Below are 21,868 nucleotides of genomic sequence, written 5' to 3' on the forward strand. Positions count from 1 at the left end.
CAACTACAATTAAATTGAAAGTGGAAGATAGCAGTTTTAATCTAAAGTATTCAGTCAAATAGGTAGGCTTTGCTATCATCTCTGTGACAGCATGATGTGCACCATGGTGGTGAACTCTGTTAAGCATTCCCTACTGTGGCTTATCTTTTCTCTGGCTCCTCCTCTAAGCTAGTTGAGTTTCTCGCTTCTGCTCGTCTCTTCCAAACAGTCAGCCTCCAGAAGTCACAGCAACTGTTTCCCAGTTGTCAGTGTCCATCTGAAGGATATAGCTGAAGAGATAGTGGAGGTGTTAGTGGTGATCTTTGAGGAATCACTGGAGTCAGGGAGGGTCCCTGAGGACTGGAAAATCGCTAATGTAACCCCACTGTTTAAGAAGGGAGTGAGGCAAAAGGCGGGAAATTACAGGCCGATTAGCCTGACTTCGGTCGTTGGTAAGATTTTAGAGTCCATTATTAAGGATGAGATTTCAGAATACTTGGAAGTGCATGGTAAAATAGGGCAAAGTCAGCATGGTTTCATCAAGGGGAGGTCATGCCTGACAAATCTGTTAGAATTCTTTGAGGAGGTAACGAGTAGGTTAGACAAAGGAAAGCCAATGGATGTTATCTACTTGGACTTCCAGAAGGCCTTTGACAAGGTGCCGCACAGGAGGCTGCTCAGTAAGATAAGAGCCCATGGTGTTAAAGGCAAGGTATTAGCATGAATAGAAGGTTGGCTGTCTGGCAGGAGGCAGAGAGTGGGGATAAGGGTGTCCTTCTCAGGATGGCGGCCGGTGACTAGTGGAGTTCCACAGGGGTCAGTGTTGGGACCACAACTTTTCACTTTATACATTAATGATCTAGATGAAGGAACTGAGGGCATCCTGGCTAAGTTTGCAGATGATACAAAGATAGGTGGAGGGACAGGTAGTATTGACGAGGCGGGAGGCTGCAGAAGGATTTGGACAGGTTCGGAGAATGGGCAAAGAAGTGGCAGATGGAATACAATGTGGGGAAGTGTGAGGTCATGCACTTTGGTAGGAAGAATAGAGGCATAGACTAGTTTCTAAATGGGGAGAGAATTCATAAATCTGGAGTGCAAAGGGACTTGGGAGTCCTAGTCCAGGATTCTCTTCAGGCTAACTTGCAGGTTGAGTCGGTAGTTAGGAAGGCAAACGCAATGTTGGCAATTATTTCGAGAGGACTAGAATATAAAAGCAGGGATGTGCTGCTGAGGCTTTATAAGGCTCAGGTCAGACCACATTTAGAATATTGTGAGCAATTTTGGGTCCCGTATCTCAGGAAGGATGTTCTGGCCCTGGAGAGGGTCCAGAGGAGGTTCACGAGAACAATCCCAGGAATGAAAGGCTTAACATATGAGGAACGTTTGAGGACTCTGGGTTTATACTCGATGGAGCTTAGCAGGATGAGCGGGGATCTGATTGAAAATTACAGAATACTGAAAGGCCTGGATAGAGTGAACGTGGGGAAGATGTTTCCATTAGTAGGAGAGACTAGGACCCGAGGGCACAGCCACAGAGTAAAGGGAAGACCTTTTAGAACAGAGATAAGGAGAAATGTCTTTAGCCAGAGAGTGGTGAATCTATGGAATTCATTGCCACAGAAGGCTGTGGAGGCCAGGTCATTGAGTGTATTTAAGACCGAAATAGGTAGGTTCTTGATTGGTAAGGGGATCAAAGGTTACGGGGAGAAGGCGGGAGAATGAGGTTGAGAAACTTATCGGCCATGATTGAATGGCGGAGCAGACTCGATGGGCCGAATGGCCTAATTTCTGCTCCTATGTCTTATGGTCTCATGCAGATGGATTGTTCGGTAGATTAAAGAGAGAAGAACAAGAGCTGCAAGAATTGATTTTGGTGCTCTGAGATTGAAATGCAGTCATAATGCAAAATAGAAAAAGAGCTTAACTTTGCATCTGACTCGTGAGCATGAGCTTTGTTAAATTTCCAAACTTGTTCAATTTCAGGCACTAACATTTTTCACCTTTTATGAGTGCAGGAGTTCTAGGATAGCCCAAAAATTAATTAAATAAATAAATGTAAGTGATCTGTGTAGCTCTGTATCTCAGAGAGACCTATCTATGTAGGTTATCTGGACAGCTTCCTGCAAAGAAGTGTGCATTATTCTTCAGACGGCACAATCATAATTGCAAGATTGATGTGTGCAAATTGCTATAATCTGAAAGCAGTACATGGGTCAGAGACTGGCAAACTGCAAGTATTTCATTATTCAGAAACACTTTGACTTATTTAATTATTTATTATTTTCAGGTACCATGTGGTTTATCTGTTAGAAAGCCGACCCAGTAACTTCAGTAACCCCCCTTAATCTTTCTTTGAACTCCCCTTCTAGATTTTGCATTCCTGTTTTCTGTCCTTTCTCTTCACCTCCTATATCTTATTTTAAAGTTTTAGTGGAATTATTTTCTTCCTGTCTCTGTATTCAGGTAGTATCAGTGACTGAGTACCATCGCAGGATCGATGCTCTTAATGCTGAAGAACTGCGCAAGCTTTGCAGACGTCTAAAGGTGCCCCATCTGTAGTTAACCCCATTATATATTTGCCCAAAGAGCTAGAGCAGATGTGGCTGCGTGCATCTCAGATTTTTCTCAGTGGCAAATACACCTACATTGTGTTTGCCTCAGCAGCAACACTTTATCAAAGCCTCGCAGAAAATTCCTTATTTTGGATACAGTTGTGGTGCAGTGATGTGTAATAGTTGGTTAAATGAAACACATTGCATGAGAGGGAGTTAATTATGGCATGGGGGGAAAATTGGGAATTTTCTGCCCTCCATATCACAGTATGTTTCTCTTAAACTGCACTCGTTATCACATGACCAATGTGACAATGAGTAGTTTCTCTGTAATTTGGTTTACTGCAGAATTTGATGTGGAGGAAAGTTTTGCTGAAAATGCAGAAGTTGAACGAAGTCTGTGATGATTGTGCCTCATCTTAATGTAGTGTATTTACAATAAATTCTCTCCAGTTGCCTGCATTCTTCTCGACTTTCATTATAGACTCCAATAGTAGGACTCTGTACTCGAATTATACATCCCAACTTGCCAGTGGCAGCACTCATCCTGCACTGTACATTGATAAAGGGCAGTGATGGTAAAATTACAATGCAGAATTCCAGCCATGTTTTAATTTAAGACTCTTGGATTAGCACACAGAGGGAGAATTAATAAAGGGGAAATGATCATCTTTAAAAGTTGTGTTTATTTTTATTTGGCTACCAAATATTAATACATTGCAATGAGCTGATGTAAATATTTCTTTGATCAGAATTTTGACTGTCATTTTCAGAATTCCTGACCTTGTACTGTACAGTTTAAGGACAAACTGCTGCCAAGGCCTTATTAAATTTGCCTTGAAAAATTGAAGATGCCTTATTTTGTCATAATTTCCATGTTAATTTTTTTGGAACAAGCAAAAGCATAGGAACTGGGCTTTTGAGCTTATAATTTTTTATTTTAAAAATGCAATGCTATATTTGAGAAGTGAAGCCTGAAATATTCTGAAATTGTCCATTAGTTGTAATTTGAACATGATACCTGTTGTGTGAGATCATAGATCTTTTTTCTCAGTTTAAGGTATTTACTAAAGTCAGCTGGTCGAGTTGTGGTTGTTAACGTTATCCCTGCTTTTAGATAACAACACGAGAAGAAACCAGCATGAAGCAAAATACAACCACAAAGCCTGACTTGGAGCCTGAAACATTTCGGCCAAATCTGAGTGAACAAAGTGACCTGCTCCAAACGGATCAGATTGAAAAGGTAATTATTTCTCAGACAATAAGATAAAAGTGTTGAAAAGTACCGGGGGACATTTTATTACCTTACGCACCAAATGAATGCTAGTTGTTGTTGTTGAAACTTCTGCTTAATTTGGGAATCAAAACCTGGAAAAGGTGATGCAGTAGATTTTTGCTTCGGAATCTTCTACAGGGATTGCGTAGAGTTTGTGCATGGAACTTAATACCCACCCATGTGAGTTTGGAAGTGAGAAAGTTGTGTGATTAAGCAGGAGGGTGTGGGGTGCTGCCGTCTCACCTCCCTCTGATCAAGTCCCAGGGCAGAGGGCTTGCAGGTGGCCTTTCTGCAGAAAGTAGGCAGGCTTCAATTTTCCAAGTTGTTTGACTACTTTTATTGGAATCTGCAATTGATTTATTTCCATATCCTTTTTTTAATCACTGAAAAGTTACAATCTTATCAGAAATATCTCATTCATTGCAAGCATCCCATGTATGAAGATGTAAGTCACTAACAATATGCTGACTAGTATGATTGCTAATGAAAGTTAGGTACATTCAATATGTAATATCTTTGAGCCCAAATGTATAAAGTTGGGTTGTAGCCTTGTTTTATTAAGGATTTCATCGTGTTTTCAATGCACTAAAAAAGAGCAAAAATGGAAGTTAGACTCAGATAAAAATGAAAACATTGAATGAAAGATTGCTTCATTGAGATGCGTACAAAAACTGACCACCCAGTTCAAGGTAACAAGGGTCATAAATGTTGACTGAAGCAAATGTGCTCTCTGTGTGAATGGGCCTTGAACCACAAACTAAAGGTGGATGATTGCTCTGAATGACTTATAAAAGTAACTGTAAACTGATGCTCTTAAACTTGTAAAAGACTTGTAATTATTCCTGAGCTGAAATCCCATAGCGCGCCAGATGTAGATGGCCTAATGGATAAGCTCAGAAAGCAGGACAGCAAAGACTTGCTGCATTTCCTTTGTGTAATGTCAATGTGTACATTTAATGTAGGAAACCTCCCAAGATACTTCATGAAGGCATAGTATAGCAAAATATGGATGCACTGTTCGGAGGGATGACCAAAAGCTTGGTCAAAAAGGTGGGTTTGAAGAAGCTCCTTAAAGCAAGAAACAGGGTCGGAGAAGCTGAAAGTTGTTCCAATGTTTGATGGCCAAATGCATGGCTGCCAATTGTGGATCGAAGGAGATTGGGAGAGGAATAGAGACTTTGTAAAGGGTTATAGATCTAGCAGAAGCTGCAGAGATGTGGAGGGGCAAGTACTTGCATATATTTAATCACATAAATGAGAGTTTGAAGTTGAAAATGTTGGGAGCTAGGAATCAGTGTAAAGCCAGCAAGCAGATGAGCGAGCAAGACTTGGCGTGTGATAGGATAAGTGAAGCAGTTTTGCATAAACAAAAATTTTGAGAGTGGGAAACTGTCCAGGAGTACATTTGATTAGTTGAGATTGGAGGTAACAAAGGTGTAGATGTGAGCTTCAGGAACAGAGGCAGATGATACAGAGATGGAAATGGGCAATGTTTATAATAGAGTATAAGTGATGGTAAGCTCAGTTTGGGGGCAAATATGTTAGCAACATTACAAACAGTGTGGTTCAGTCTGAGACAGTGGCTGGTATGATGACTTTGTTCTTCTCCATGTTTAACTGGAAGAAATTTTGGCACACCCAGGTCTGCAAGCAGTCTCAAGAAAGGAGTTGAAAAGGTTGCAGAATGATAGAACTGGATGTCATCTGCATACTTGAGGAAGCTGATCATATGTCCATGATGTTTCTGATGGACAGCATATAGACTAGGAAGAGGAAGGCAGTAAGGATAGATTATTGGGGGTTTCTGGAGTAGCTGAGAAGAGAAAATGAAAATTCTACTTAGCTGGATAACAGAAGGGAGAAATTGAAGGATGGTGTGCTCGATTTTGTCAAAGGTTGCTTTATAAGATCCTTCAAAAAGTATAAGAAGGACAGCACACCAAGGTCACGATGTAATTTGTGACAGCGGTGAAAATCTTTTCAGCTTTGTTGTACGGAAATCACATTTGAGAGAATCAAACACGCATTTGCAAGAAAGGTGGGCAGTGATATGAGAGGTGACAACACATTCAAGAATTTGGAGAGGAAAGGGATATTGGAGTTTGCAAGGACAAAGAGTTCGAGGGTGAAGTGGAGGTGGTGACAGCAGTTTTATAAGGTGGAGGGCCAGTGTTTAGATTGATCTTACAGTTAGCATGATAGTCAGGGAGGAAGTTGGGATCAAGATAGCAGGAGATAAGTCTCGTGAAAGCCTCTTAGTTGCAAAGAAATACATGAGCTTGCGCATGGCAATAGAAGGAAAAAAAATTAAGGGAACAGTTGTCAGTGAACAAAATATCTTTGTTCAACAAATTGATAGGCTCATGTCTGCATCCCTTGGGCATGAGGCAGTGAAACTTGATCCTTTTGGTAAGGCAATTGGGATGGGGGAAGGTAATAGTTTTCCTGAGGACGAGAGCATTAAAGATGGACATGGCATGGCTAAGCAATTTGCTGAGGGGAGGTATTTTGGGAATGGAGGGACAAAGATGCAGCTACTGGGTGTTAGTGTGTCTCGAAGGGAAGATTTTTTTCAGGATCGGATATGAAAAATAGCAGGCTTTGAAATGGATTAGTCGTTGTGGATGGTGAGGAATGCACTGAAGTGATTGGAGATGACCTTTCTGTAATGTAGATGGTTGAAAGAGGTTGGTGTGTAAATAGGTAGGAGACTATATAGGTATGGAGAGAGATATTTAGAGAAGACAGAAAGTCAGTAATTTGTCAGCAAACCAGTTTAACATTGTAATCCCTTCAATGCCCAAGCTTTGTACAAAATGTACAAATTAAAATATATATATAAAACTTAATCATACAAATAAATGAATTAGGAGTGAAGTAGGCCATTCAGCCCCTCGAACCTGCTCCACCATTCAATAAGTTAATGGCTGATTCAACTGTGGCCTAAACGCCATAATCCGCCTCCACTGCTCTCTGGGGAAGAGAGTTCCAAAAATTTATGATCCTCTGAGAGATAGGGTTTCTTCTCATCTCCATCTTAAATGAGAGACCTCTTATTTTAAAGCTGTCAAAATCAAGCAAAGGCGATGAAGAAACTGTTCCCTTTGATGGAGGAGTAAAGAACCATAGGGCACTGATTTAATGAGATTTCCAAAGAACTAGCAGGTCAGAGAGGCACAGAAGGAGGCCATTCGACACGTCAAGTGCATGCTTCATGAATTTGTCATCCTTGCACAGGGGCCATACTAATCATCTTTGATCATTCCAATTTTAGTATTTTTGCTACTGAAGTAAGCCTGATAGGGAATTGACCCCCAGTCTCCTGCATGACAGGCAGGGATGATCACCACTGTTATGAGAAAGCAGTGATTTGTTTGGAGTGTGGTGCATGAGAGTGCAGTGGAGGTAAATTCAATTATAGCTTTAAAAAGAGGATTGGATAAACACATAAAGATAAAGAAAATTGCAGGGTTTTTGGGGAAGGGCAGGGGAATAGGATTAGCTGAATTGCCCTTGCAGAGAGCCAGCATGGACTCAGCAGATGGAATGATTGCCTACTGTATGTAAACATTCTATGATGATTCGAGGAGAGCTGACAAAGGGAGCTGAGTTGAAGATTGAATTGAGGTTTGAAGGAGAGGCAACAGGATGAAACAAGGTGAGGTGCTTGATGGAAAAATACCAGAGGAAGTGGTTAGATCAAGGTATGATTTGGCAGTGGTTTGAGTGGCCAGTGGTGGAAGCCAGACAGTAAAGGGACGAGGTGTTATCAATCAGTCAAAATGTCAATGCAGTCGTGCATGATAAGGTCATGGATGATGTTTTTAAGTTGTCACTTAACTGCCGTTATAAACAAGAGGTGGCTACTCAGCCCTTCAAGCTTGATCTGCCATTTTACAAGATCATGGCTGATCTGGTTGTGGTCTCAGCTCCATTTTCCTGTCTGCCCCCGTAACCCTGCCAAAAATCTATGCCTTGGAATAAATTCAATGACCTAGTCTCCACAGCTTTCTGGAGAAGAGAATTCCACATACTTACAACCTTCAGAGAGAAAGAAATTCTCATCCCCCTCCTAAAGAGGAGACCTTATATTCTTACACTGTATCTCATAGTTCTACGATGGAATTTTCCACTCTGGAGACTAAGCACGGTGGCAGACGAGGAAGACAACGCATTTGCGGCCAGCATGGTGGATTTCTGCAGCAAATCATCTGCTTTTTAGCTCATTGTGTATGCATAAACGAGTAGCACATCATTTCTCGTGGCAGGGCTGGCTGGGATCTGTCCACTCCGCCATTACCTCATCGGCTCATATATCTAGGCGCCATATTTAAACTGCACCCGCTCACTGCAGTCCAGGAGCTGTCATAGCGAACACCAGAATGGCCCTGAGAAGAAAGAAGCCCACAGTTCCAAAGTTTAGTAACAACACACTGGCAGCACTCCTCCTGGCAGTCAAGGACTGGCGGAAAATACTTTTCTCCCATGATGGGAGCTGGAGGTCCACCAACCTCACCACAAAGGCCTGGCAGGAAGCCACGAGTGCGGTCAGTGCCAACGCTGTGCAGAAGAGGACTGCCATCATGCAGGAAGAGGATGAATGACCTCATCTACAATGTCATCCTTCTCATCACTCTGAACCCACACTCTCACAAGGCTATCAGGCATTCGCAGGAGCACAGTCCACAGGGCTCTCTCACACTACCAACACAAGCAATATCATCACTGAATCTCTCTCTCACATATTACATCCTCAACTCTTCTCACATCCTGCACAAGTGACATCCTCAGCCCTTATGTTGGTTCACTCGGCACAGAAGGCAGGTATGCTTATCATCTGCTTTAGCATCCATCCTACTCAGTCTTTATGCAGGAAAAGATCACCCACAACAATAGGGAGAGATCCCAGACCAAAGAGGGTGGATGCTGGGCCTTAGGCCACTCACTCCCTTTGAAGAGCAGGCAGCAAGCTGGCCGGTGAGGATAAAGAACGTGCCTGCGCCAAAAGAGAGAGTGGCACCCCCAACAAGCCAGTGAAGCCCCATCAATAACTACTCGTTCATCCAGTGAAACTGAGAGTGCTTTTTAATGTTGGTGACTATGCAGCTAATCACTCTCACTCTCTCAAAAACCCTCACATCTCCATCTGGCCTCGCCTCCTCTGGAGGCGGCCCCCTCGCCCCTCACCATCTTGAGGCCACTTGCACAGATCAACTTGTGCCATGCTCTAAGATACCTCCATTTCCCTGGTATAGCCCTCACCCAACAGCCTCTTCCCTTGCTTGGGGAAGGGGGAGAAGTGGCCTCAAGCAAGCCCAAGCCCTGCAGCTGTTGAAAAGCCTACCTGTTGGCTAGTCTGGTAGGTAGGGATTTGTCCGTGAGCCCACCTAAAAGTGATGTGGTGCTGTCTGCGAAGCCTGGTACTGGTGGCATGAGTGCTGCCTGAAGCAAAGTCGGCAAACTAACCTTGAAGTACCAAGCGAAGTGAAGCCCGCCAGGTGCATGTACAGTTTACAGCGTGGGGGGATGATTCCGGCGAGCTGGGCTAATAATGATATGCAAATGTATTACAATGAAGCACCTGACTTCCGACAGCGGGAAACGCGGCCCATCATTGACGGACAGAGCAGACAATTGCAAACTGGCATCACGACGTTGTGAAACCTTCTCGCCATATTGTCCGCTCGTGCTGCCAAGCATTCCTGCTGCCAACGGGCACAGAAAATTCGGCCCGTAGACATAGAAAATAGGAGCAGGAGTAGGTCATTCGGCCCTTCGACCCTGCTCTGCCATTCAATATGATCATGGCTGATCCTCCCTCTCCCCATACCCTTAGATGCCTTTAGTGTCTAGAAATCTACTATTTCATTAAATATGTTCAGTGACTTGGCCTCCACCGTCTTCTTTGATAGAGAATTCCACAGATTCACCACGCACTGAGTGAAGAAATTTCTCCTAATCTCAATCCTTACTGACCCACACCGTATCCCCAGACTGTGACCCCTTGTTCTAGACCCACCTGCCAGGGGAAACATCATTCCTGCATCCAGTCTGTCCAGCCCTGTCAGCATTTTATACGTTAAAATGAGATCCCCTCTCATTCTTCTAAACTCTAGTGAATACAGGCCTAGTCAACCCAATCTCTCCTCGTACAACAATCCTGCCATCCCAGGAATTCACTGCACCCCCTCTATGTCAAGTAAACCCTTTCTTAGATAAGGAGACCAAAACTGTACTCCAGTTGTGGTCTCAAGGCCCTGTACAGCTGCAGTGAGACATCCCTGCTCCTATACTCAAATCCTATTGCAATGAAGGCCTACATACCATTTGCCTTCTTAACTGCTTGCTGTACCTGCATGCTTGCTTTCAGTGACTGGTGTGCATGGACACCCAGGTCCCTTTGTACATCAACATTTCCCAATCTATCACCATTTAAATAATACTCTGCCATTCCAAAGTGGATAACTTCACACTTATCCATGTTTTACTGTATCTGCCATGTATTGGCCCACTAACTCAACTGGTGATAGGTTATGGGGGGGAGGCAGGATGCAGGTTTGAGCTTACTATCAGATCAGCACTGACCTTATTAAATGGTGGAGCAGGCTCGAGGGTTCGTATGTTGTCTACATGGCCTTGAAGTCTCTTTACATCCTCCTCCCCCCACTCACGTCCCCACTTAGTTTTGTTTCATCAGCAAACTTAGAAATATTACATTTGATTTCCTCATCTAAATCATTGATATATATTGTGAACAGTTGGGGCCTGTGGTACCCCACTAGTCATTGCCTATCACTCTGAAAAAGACCCATTTCTTGATTATTAACAATTCTCAATTCATGCCAATGAATTACCTCCAATCCCATGTGCTTCAATTTTGCACACTAACCTCTTATGTAGGACTTTATCAAAAGCTTTCTGAAAATTCAAATACACCACATCCACTGGTTCTCCCTTATCCATTCTACTAGTTACGTCTTCAAGACTCCAGGTTTGTCAAACATGATTTTCCTTTATAAATCCATGTTGACTTTGTCTAAGCCTGTTGATATTTTCTAAGTGTCCTGAAATACCCCTTATAATAGACTGTAGCATTTTCCCTAACTTTTATAGTCTGCTTTTATGTTCCTTGCAAGTTTACTCACTCATGTTTTCCCCCTCTTAATCAATCTCTTGGTCCTCCTTTGCTGAATTCTAAACTGCTCCCAATCCTCAGGCTTGCTACATTTTCTAGCAGCTTTATATGGCTCCTCTTTGGATCTAATGCTAACCTTAATTTCTTTTGTTAGCCATGGTTGGGCCGCTTTGTCTGTTGTGTTTTTGCACCAGAAAGGATTGTACAACTGTTGCAATGCATGCATTCATTCCTTAAATATTAGCCATTGCCTATCCACCTTTTAATGAAGTTCCCTAGCCTATCCTAGCCAACTTGCCCCTCATACCTTTGTTTAGATTTAGGACCCTAGTTTTAGATTCACTTTCCATCCTAATGAAGAATTCTATCATGTCTAATCACCCTTCCCTAAAGGACCCCACACAAAAATTAATCCCTTCTCATTGCACAAACCAAATCTAGGATAGCCTGTTCACTTGTTGGTTCCTTGACGTATTGGTCTAAAAAACCATATCGTACACACTCATCCATCACTATTATTGCTAATTTGATTTGCCCAGTCTAAATACAGATTAAAGTCATCCATGATCACTGTAGCACCCTTATTATATGAATCTCTAATTCCCTGTTTAATGCCGCCCCCTACCTTGCCTCACCACAGACAACAGGGCGTGGCAGCCAGCAGGCTGCCTCCACCTCTGCTGCGGATGTCGGGGATGCACCTAGACATAGCGGTAGGGTAGGAAAAATTAAGAAATATTGAGGGCACAAAGGCACGGGTGTATACAAACTGTATACTTAGCACATATGTAAATATATTTTGCCTCTGAATTTCTCATTGAATTAATGGCTCCTCTATCTGATGCAATGTTCTGAGGTCATGCAAGTGTAGCAGATGCCACCCCTCCTCACATATCTCCAATCGTGTGCTTCAGGTCTATGGTGCCTTGCACTATCTCATAACCGTGTAATGCCTTTCTGTATACAGCAGGGACATGAGCAAAGCTTCTGGCTCCAGCAAATTGGTGGTTGTGTAGTGTGTATCTGAAATTTGGGTCAGAGGATCATATCACGTAGCCTCATGAGTACAGATGTTGCAGTCCTGATGCTTCTTCATTGAAAAATAGTCAATGTGGGCCTCATAGGTCTTAATGGCGAGCCGCATTGGAGTCAGACTCACTTGGTGCATCTTTCAATGCCTCCATGTAATGGCTGTCAGGCTTGGGTGTGGGTTACATATCTACCAATATTCAGGGACCTTATGCGTTCCTGGCTGCCTGCAGCATAATGTCGTGTCCGCGTTTGCAGGTAGACACCATCTCTATTTCCCTACTTCTCCATCTGCATAGTGCAGAGCTATGTACCTAGCTAACGCTCCTGAAATGGCTGCTTGGGGGCAATGACTATGTGAGATCAGAGGAGTGTTTCAAGGCCCCAGATGCTGGACTATTAAAAGGGAGGATACCGCTCTGGATCTGAAGGTCTGGCTAACATGGCCTGCCAAAATCCCTAAGTCAGTTGCCCGATGAGCCACCCATGTGCCTGAGTTCCATCTGGACATCTGTGACTGCTGGACTGAAAATGTGGAGGCGTCAGACAGGATCAGAGCTAAGCTCCACTACATTTGATGTGTGCTGTCTATTATCAACAAGAAAGCTAATTAATGCCCAAATGCAATGTCTGCTTTCTCTGGCCCACAGATGCAAAGGCTAGACTGCACGGGAAGTTGGGATACTCCAGACAAAGGCAGGTGATTGTCAGTGATCAGGCGATGCTACTGCTGAAGCTCTTGCAGTGCATACAAATTCTGACTCGCAAGCTCACATCCATGACTGTGTGTGACAGATCACAGCATTCTAAACAACAATCTCATGCTGTGGACTCATTATGATGACAGGGCCTGAAATTAATCTTGCATGAAGGATTGCCTGTGGAGAGATGCCACAGTCCAGATTCAGATTAGATGTCACACATCAAAGAGAGAACCAGTGAGTGATGATCCACCTCTTTTGAGGCACCTAACAACACTCCAGGCATACTGCCTCTTGAAGGGTGCCATAGGCAGTGGGATGTTGGTGAAATGCTTGAAGAGCCTGCAGCATGTGCACTCTGTTCTCAGTAGCACTTTCATTGCTATCCTCAGCATCTCAATGAAGGATGTCACACTGAATGAGTCGTAACAATCTTGTGTGACAGTGGCCTCATCCTTGGAATGGAGCAAGTGTGTTAGAAAAAGAGAAAGTTTAACTAAGTTATATTTGATTTGGTTGGTATTAGGAATGAGTTTTAACTTTAATGTTTAAGTTTGATTTGTATTTCTGTATCTGTGTATTAAGAAAGGTCAAATTGAGTTTTACTTTCACTTTAAAAAGGTGCCCGCATTTGTAAAGAAAAGTTAAGCAGACGCAAGAGTAGAAAAAAAAGTGCTGTTGCCTTGCAACAGGGGGCCATAGAGGCAGGCCTCTCCCACAGACACACACACAAGCTAGAAACAGCTGTTTGTTTTAGAAGCTGTTGGAGTTTAGCTGGTTTTGAAGATAGCTGCCAAAGAAGCAGCCTAGAAGGGGACAGATAGCCATTCCCAAGCTAAAGAAAAACCCTGAAAATCCAGGGGAGTATAACACGGGAAGGCCCCAAGAAGACCTTTTAGCCAAAGGAAAGACAGCAACCTAGGAAATGTCCTGTTAAGTGAAGTTAAGAGTAAGGGGCAGAGAGGCTCCAAGCTTCAAATTTGAAGAGGCAAAAGCTGCAGAAAGCAGATTTAAAGAGAGAACAGCTTGCAAGAGACAAAAAGGTCCAAAGAGACGGCTAAAGGTCTGAAACTATGGGCATGTGAAACAGTGGTACTGTTTACGGCTGAGTTGGTGAGAGAGTGCATGGAAGACTGTTTGAATGCATGTGGTGCCCCAGGGAAGAGGAACATTAGGAGAGTTCAGAACCCTTGTGGAAGGCGTCTGAGAGAATGCGTCGGTTTGGGAGAAGACTCCAAAGCAAGGTCTTGGAGAGTGGAGATTGGAAACCCTTGTGTGAAAGACGCAATGCAGTGAGACCGGTTGGCTCATGGTGTGACAAGCATCTGTGGTGGGGGCGCGCGTGCAGTTGAGGAGACATCATAGCATCTGTCACTTGGTTTACATGGGTGCTATAGATTTACTTACTGTGGACAATAGAGTATAAAATAGCTTTTATAACTTGCTACCCTTACAAATCTGTACATGTTTGTAAATATATAGCTTTGGGTGAAGGAGTAATATGGTTCATCTTTTCTTGCTTAATAAATGTTTTATTCTTTTGTTAAAAGTTCATCAGCTGACTCCTGTGTCTTTGTCCAGTAGCTACTCTCCACGTATCTAAACAAACAAATAAAAGTTAGGACTTAGCAATTTGGTTCTACTCTGGGTCCAGGCTTATCCAGGGCTAAGGTCAGCTGGGATCATAATATGTGGCTGTCTGTTATGAGATCATAACTGCACCGGAGTGCATCCTTGAATAAATATTAGCTATTTTCCAATCCAATGGGACCCTTCCAGAATCTAAGGAATTTTAGACGATTATAACCAATGCATCTAGTATCTCTGCAGCTACCTCTTTTAAGACCCTAGGATGCAGGCCATCTGATCCTGTGAAATGGTCAGCCTTTAGGTCTAATAGTTTTCCCAGCATCTTTTCCCTAGTGATGCTAATTGTTTTCAGTTTCTCTCCCTCATTATCCTCTTGATTTTCAAGTATCTGTGGGAAGTTTTCTAAGCCTTCTATAGACAGACACAAAATACCTGTTCAACACCTCTGCCATATACTTGTTTGCCATTAGTAATTCCCCAAACTTGCTTTCTAGAGGACAACGCTAGCTTTAGTTATTCTTTTTCTGTTTAAATACTTGTGGAAACTCTTACTGTTTTTAATTTACTAGCCAGCTTTCACACTCTACTTTCTCCCTTTGTTTTTTAGTCATTCTTTGCTGGTTTTTAAAATCTGACCAATCTTCTGACCTACTATTAATCTTTGCAGGTTTGTACAGAGGTTCTTTCAATTTGATATTATCCTCAACTTCCTTATTCAGCCATGGATGATGCATGGTCCTCGGAGTTTTTTTCTCTCTGGGATAAATCTTTGCTGAGAGTTATTAAATTTCTCCTTAAAAGCCTACCACTGCTTCTCTACTGTCCAACCTTTTAGCCTAATTTTCCAGTTCACTTTATCTCGCCCTGCCTTCATACCCTTATAATTAGCTTTATTCAGGTTTAAAACACTAGCCTTAAACCCACACAACTTCTCTTCAAACTGAACGTGAAATTCTTTAAATGTTATGATCACTGTCAACTAAAGGTTCCTTTACCATGAGATTATTGATTAACCCTGTCTCATTGCTCATTGCCAGGTCTAGAATAGCCGGCTCCCTGGTTGGGTGTAGAATGTGCTGCTTTAAGAAATTGTCCTGAATTCATTTTCCAGGTTACCTTTACTAATCTGATTCACCCAATCAACATGTAGATTAAAGTCATCCATGGTTATTGTGGTATCTTTCTTACATGCCCCATTCATTTCCTCCTGTACCCTTTCCTACTGTGTAACTGCTGTTAGGGGGCCTATACTCCCACAAATGACCTCTTGCTTATCCTATATCTTATCCCAAACTGATTCCAAGCCTTGCTGTTTTGAGCTAAGTCTCTCACTAACATACTAATGACATTTCTAATAGAGATACTGTGCCACCTTTTCCTGGCTTCCTACCTTTTTGAAATGTTAAACACCCTTCAATATTCAGGTTTTGGTCATGCTGTAACCATGTGTCTGTGATGGCTATTAGGTCATACGTATTTATTTCTATCTGCGCTAACAATTCATCCATTTTGTTATGCATGCATTCTTGCATTCAGACGAGTAGTCTTTAACTCTGTCCTTTTCCCATTTTTACAATCTCTGGCCTTAACTGCTAATGCACTCTTAAGTTTGTACCCTCTGACTCTCTGTCCCTTTCTGCCACATGCTGGTTACCCAAATCACTACCCTGCTCTATTACCTCATCTTTTTTCCCTTTGATTTACTACATCCCCTCTTGCATGATCCCTTACCCCCCAACTCTCTTTAGTTTAAAGCCTTTCCATAGCTCCCTAGTTAAACAACTTGCCACAGCACTGATCCTAGCATGGTTCAGGCGAAGTCTATCCCAGTGGTACAGCTTCCACTTTCCCCAGTACTGGTGCCAGTGCCCCATGGATCAAAACCCATTTCTCCAACACCATTCCCTATGTTTGTCGCATCCAATACTTCACATTCCTCTTCCGCCTCAACTAGAATATCTGCATCGTTCCCCTCTTTTGTGAAGACAGGTGCAACGTACATAAGAACATACGTAAGGACATGGGAGCAGGAGTAGGCCATCCCCCTCGAGCCTGCTCTACCATTCAATAAGATCATGGCTGATCTGATTGTGTTTCGAATTCCACATTCCCATCCCTTTGATTCCCTTGCCTAACAAAAACCTATCTACCTCTGCCTTAAAATATTCAATGACCCTGCCTCCACTGCCTTCTAAGGCAGAGTTCCAAAGTTGCACAACCCTCTGAGAGAAGAAAATTTCTGCTCATCTCTGTCCTAAAAGGGAAACCCCTAATTTTAAAACAATGTCCTCTAGTTCGAGACTTATCCACAAAAGGAAGCATCCTTTCCACGACCACCTTGTCAAGACCGTTCAGGATCTTATATACTTTAATCAAGTCACCCCTTGCTCTTTTAAACTCTAGTGGAAATAAGCCCAGACTGTCCAACCTATCCTATCATTCCAGGTATCAATCTAGTAAACCTCCTCTGAACCACCTTCAATGCATTAACATCCTTCCTTAAATAAGGAGATGAAAACTGCATACACTATTTGAGATGTGGTCTCACCAATGCCCTGTATAACATCCTTTTATGTTCAATTTCCCTTGTAATAAAGGATAGGATCCCATTAGCCGCCTTAAAGTGCCATTAAGAACCATACCCACATTCTCGGCCTCCAAACCATTTTGGTCTTTTATGGGCTCTACTCTTTCCTTAGTTATCCTTTTAATGTATTGGTTAAAACATCTTCAGGTTCTGCTTGATTTTGCTTACCAATTCTTTCATGCACTTTCTTTGCTTTCCTAATTTCCTTTCTGATTTCATTCCCCTCTCTATAGACCTCTTTGCCTTCTGTAGCATTGAGTTCTCCGTGTCTGACATAAGCTTTCCTTTTCTGCCTTGTAAGCTCCTTATCACCATGGGGCTCTCGATTTGGCCGTCCTTCTGAACCCCTTGAAGCTCCCATTTGAATTCCTCCCACTGCTCTGACAGGAATTTAAGTTAACTTCAAGTAGTTGTTTCCAGTCCATTCTTGTTAAATCACTCTTCAGCTTAGAAAAAAGATAAAGCTGATTTGTAGTTATCTTTGTCCTTTTCCATAATTAAGTTGAAACTAACTGAATTATGATCACTACTCTCCCACTGTCACTCATTCTGTCTGCCCAGTTTCATTTCCTAAAACAGCCCAGTCCAAAACAGTTCTTGCTGTGTTAAATTTGGCTATTGTTTAAACTTGCTGTGAAATACTCTAGGACATTCTGGAATATGATAGACACTAGATAAGCCTAACTTTTTATGACCTGTTATCTAACTAAATGTATTAAAATATCTGCTGCTAAAACAGCCCTAACTGGGAAGCACTTGGGAGAGCTTTTTTATGGCGAGTGAACCTGACAAATCTCTGCATTTTGTGCTTTCAATTGTGGATGCAGTTGTGAACTTGTTTCCTGTTTTGGATGGGTCTTAAGATAAAGTGCAGTAAGGCTATTCAGCCCAAAGATCTTTGGTATCTTTTAGCTGAATCTCAGTTCTAACTACCTGCATTCTTACCATGTCCCTTAATCTCTTCAGTTCAAATCATTTCTGAGAAAATAAACTTAAATGCCTTATAGCCATTGCCCATCACATTCTAAAAGTATGTGCTTTACAACTGATCTGGTTTTTGAAAACAGTATTTGTGCTGTTGTTTTTAAGTTACTCCTCTTAAACTCATTTGTGCTTCAGTAAGTTTCCCCAGCCATCTTCAAGCTACTGTTTTGAATGTAAAGATTACGTCAGACTTCCTCATTTAGACTTTCCCACACCCCACCCCCAGCCATCATGAGTTACATTACCTTTATTTAAACAAAGCTTGCAGAAATTATAGACAAAAAGAGTAGAATACCATTTTCTTTTCATTTCAGGCCCTTTGACTTTTTTTTCAGCCGCAACCTACAAATCAGCTGAGTGCTTTTCTAATCATTGGTCTTTCGAGAGCACCCCAAGCCATCAACGAACATGTAGCTTCCACAAAATTGTTACAAATTATACTTTTTAAACAGCTACACAATTTATTGAGCAATATTATGGAATCAGTGCTGCAGTATAAATGAGGCAGGTACAACACCACTTTTCTGGTTACTTTTCTGGACCACTCAATATGGATATAGAAACTGCCAGAAAGATAAACAACACTCATCATTATTTGTGGTCATGGCTCTTTTTTTAAATAAAAGGTTATTTGCAGTGAAGAAGTGATGCTATGATTCTGATTTGTTATAAATTACTGCATGATTTGCACCAAAAATTGCAACTTTGGCAAAGAACCTCCACATTGAAATTAGTATTGTGTTACAAAATTGTTGGAATTAATGCAAATTAATTTCACAACAGCTAAGTACGGATGATAATTGACATATAAGGACTCTGTTAGTGACACGATTTATGGTCCTAAACTGACACTGCCATGATAAGTGTAGCAGACTTGGGAGGAAAATGGTGACTTGGGTCATTCCTGGGCCTGGTGTAAACTAATTAATATAGAGATTGATTGCTATGATTAGTCAACAACTCAATTATTGTATTGAGCATCTAGGACTGTTGAAGGCAATTTTAGTGGGCCTTGGGTCTTCTTCAGGCTAGCAATTCTGTCCCAATAAAATCTGCTTCCGATCAGGATGGTTGTGTTCTTTGTGGGTCATGAATGTTTGTAAATTTTGCACACCTATTATTCACTCATTAACTTCTAACAGATCAATACAACAATTCTCAAATGCAACTGGGTTATACTGTCCTCTTATAAGAGAGGCAAGACATTATCTTCGGTCTCTTTTCTCTTGATTCATCCTCTTCCTTCCCCGCTCTGCACTTCTCTTTCTAATTCACCTTATGTCCTTTCCATAGTTCTTCATTTTTTTTCTTTGATTAAGGAGATAGATAATTGGAGGTAATGCCTGTCAGGTCCCAGGTGCAGCATTGAAATCCGTGGCTTTTGGCCATAATTTGCTATAGTCAGGCATCTAATGGCATCCATTGTTAGTTAAACTAGCCTTTGCACATGTAAATTTTTTGCATAGCAATTTGTTGTAACCATGAGTATAGTGAAGAAACCTTAGTATTTGGGACACAGATGAACAGGGCAAATGGTTGTCATCTCCTTAGTCATTCAGATTGCAGATTTGTGGGATAAACAGTACAAGAACTGAGAAGTGTAAATTGAATTCACCTACTCTAATGTCAAACCAGATACAGAAGGAGAAATGGGAAGGGAAAAAAAACATTGGATAGAGCGGGAAGAGACACAGAAAATATATTTAAAGTGTTTTTTATTTTAAATTTGGCACTTCTAAAATTTAAAATGTGCCATTGCTGCACATTAAATAACTGAACACAAAATAACACGTCCTTATTTTGAAAAGAAATTCTAACCCATTATCAATTTGCATTTCCATAAATTTTCAGTGAAATATAGGCCTGAATTTTACGCATGGCATGTGTGCCAAGTCGGTGGGCCCAGGATTGGATGTACAAACCGCACCTGGGCGAGATTGTGTTTCCAAAGCAATTTCACGCTGGGTGGCCAATTAAGGGCCGCTCAGCATGAAACGTGTCTGCTCAATAGTTGGAAGGGCTGGACGGGGGCAGGAGCCTGTCGGGCGCTGGGTCCAATGGAGTTGTTTGACAAAACATTTTTTCCAGCTGATATGGCATCTGCACCTGCTGGGCAGGCCAGGTCAAGTCCTGTGGCCATTTGCCCCCCCGGGTCTCAGATGAATGTCTCGGAATGCTTGTGGGAGGAGGTCAGTGCCAGGTGGGACATCCTCATTCCCAGGGATGGCAAGAGGAGGCTACTGCACCTGACTAAGAAAGTACGGGCAGAGGTGGCTGCCCAGGTCAGCGGCCATGATGTTGTGCAGCGCACAATAAGGTTCAATGATCTGCTGCGCTCAGCAAGGGTGAGTACCGAGTTGCATGGACCTATGTGGAGAACAGATGGCCATCCCTCCGTGGTGCTCGGGGTAAGAGTCTGACCGCCAACTGTAAATGACATGGGCGCCAGCCAAGGCGGTGAGCTCTGGCAGCTTGGCCTGATTGCTTTGCAGGTTCAAGGCCACGACTCGGATGTACCCTGCAAGATGTTCCTCAGGTGGGGTTGGCCAGACTGCAATGGCACTGCAGGTAGAAAATAGACTAATCAGTGCTCCTCTGTCCTTTCAGGAGAAGAGAAGCCATAACAACATCGAGAGGTCAAGGACAGGCAGAGGCCCCCCACACCTCATATTGACGAGGAACGAGATAGATGTCTTAGAGATGGAGTATCCGCGCCCAGCTTATTACAGCTGTCGTGGAGAGGCAGGGGTCTCTGGCGAAGGTAAGAGTGCAGTGCACAGATGTGAGAGTGTCAGCGTGTGTAAACGTTGTTGTGTTGTGTCATCTGTAATGGAAACCTCACCCAGAGTCCCCATTGTTCATTGAAGGGCGATGGCACCATGATGCAGATCTTCATTGTCTCACCAGCCTGCCTAGAATGCACAGTGACAGTGTGATGACTAATACTAATGATGTCTTTTTTCTCCCCTAGACTCGCCATCCAGCAAACGATTGCAGGACCCTGATGAGCCACCCTTGACACCAGAGGAGCAGTGCCCATCAGATGCACCTGTGTCACATCTCCTTTCTGCACCAGGCACCAGTGCAGATACCTCAGTGGGCGTTAGATCATCTGCTACAATGTCAGTGCACAGCGGTAAGGGCACGGCACACTCACATGAGGAGCAGGTGGAAGCAGAGAGTGTCCAGGGCACTGGCAGTGGGAGGACTGCCGGAGACCAGGACATGCTGAGTCCAAGGCAGATGATGAGCCTCTGGAGTTGTCCATTGGGCGGTAAATGCTGGATGTCTACCAGGGAGCATGGCAGGATCTGGTGGCGATTCCTGAGGGTTTGCATGCCATGGCCTGTCATGGAGGAGTCCATGCGGAGCGTGTGTACTGTGTTGACCCACAGCACCGAACGCACTACCTCCTCCATTGAGTGAGTGACAACCCTCATGGGGAGGCAGCTCCAGGAACAGAATAAGGGGTTCTTGGGGTTGCGCACGGACCTGCAAGCCCTCGCACAGGCAATGATCTCAGGAGGTCACTGCCAGTGTGAGAGATGGATGAGGCACCTAGTATCTCTGCCAGCTGCCTGTCCATCAGTGACGAGCAGGGAGGTCCAGACCTACTTCACTTTGGTGCACGATGATCTTGTTGTCTCTGCGGGCTCCTCCCAGGGCACTCTGGATGACAGTAGCAGCTCCTCTGCCAGGGACTGTGGCATCTGTTGAGGCCATGATGACTGAGTCCAGCCACGGCACTGGCTACTCCCTCCCAGGCAGGGCCTGCATAGACTCGACTGGCCAGAGGACGACTGCCAAGGTCATCCAGGCTAACAGGACAGCACAGTCAGCAGGCTGCCTCCAATGCTGCTGCCAGCGAGGTAGCCGGGGGCGGAGGGTGGTCGCAAGGGTAAGTTTAAAGCACCATGAGCACAAGAGGGACTTTTCACAGGTGATCTTCTGTTCTGCCGTGTTTTCTTAATTTGTTTACTGCTGCAACCATTAACACCTTATATTATGTTCATTTTCAGTGAGTGCCAACAT

General features: G+C 43.2%; 1 protein-coding gene and 1 pseudogene across 2 annotated transcripts in view; one reads left to right on the forward strand and one right to left on the reverse strand.

The window, feature by feature from the left end:
* oxr1a (oxidation resistance 1a) overlaps positions 1-21,868 on the forward strand; it is a 761,068-nt gene that overhangs the window by 717,004 nt on the left and 22,196 nt on the right. The window contains exons 13-14 of one of the 2 annotated variants that reach the window (XM_078540076.1): positions 2,446-2,526; positions 3,652-3,777. In XM_078540076.1, the coding sequence (XP_078396202.1) occupies positions 2,446-2,526; positions 3,652-3,777 (207 nt within the window). The remainder of the gene's footprint in view (positions 1-2,445; positions 2,527-3,651; positions 3,778-21,868) is intronic. The other variant, XM_078540077.1, reaches the window with a different exon arrangement.
* LOC144680135 (U6 spliceosomal RNA) lies at positions 7,007-7,104 on the reverse strand (annotated as a pseudogene).

Source organism: Cetorhinus maximus, chromosome 4 (genome assembly GCF_964194155.1).
Source record: "Cetorhinus maximus chromosome 4, sCetMax3.hap1.1, whole genome shotgun sequence".
Lineage (NCBI taxonomy): Eukaryota > Metazoa > Chordata > Chondrichthyes > Lamniformes > Cetorhinidae > Cetorhinus > Cetorhinus maximus.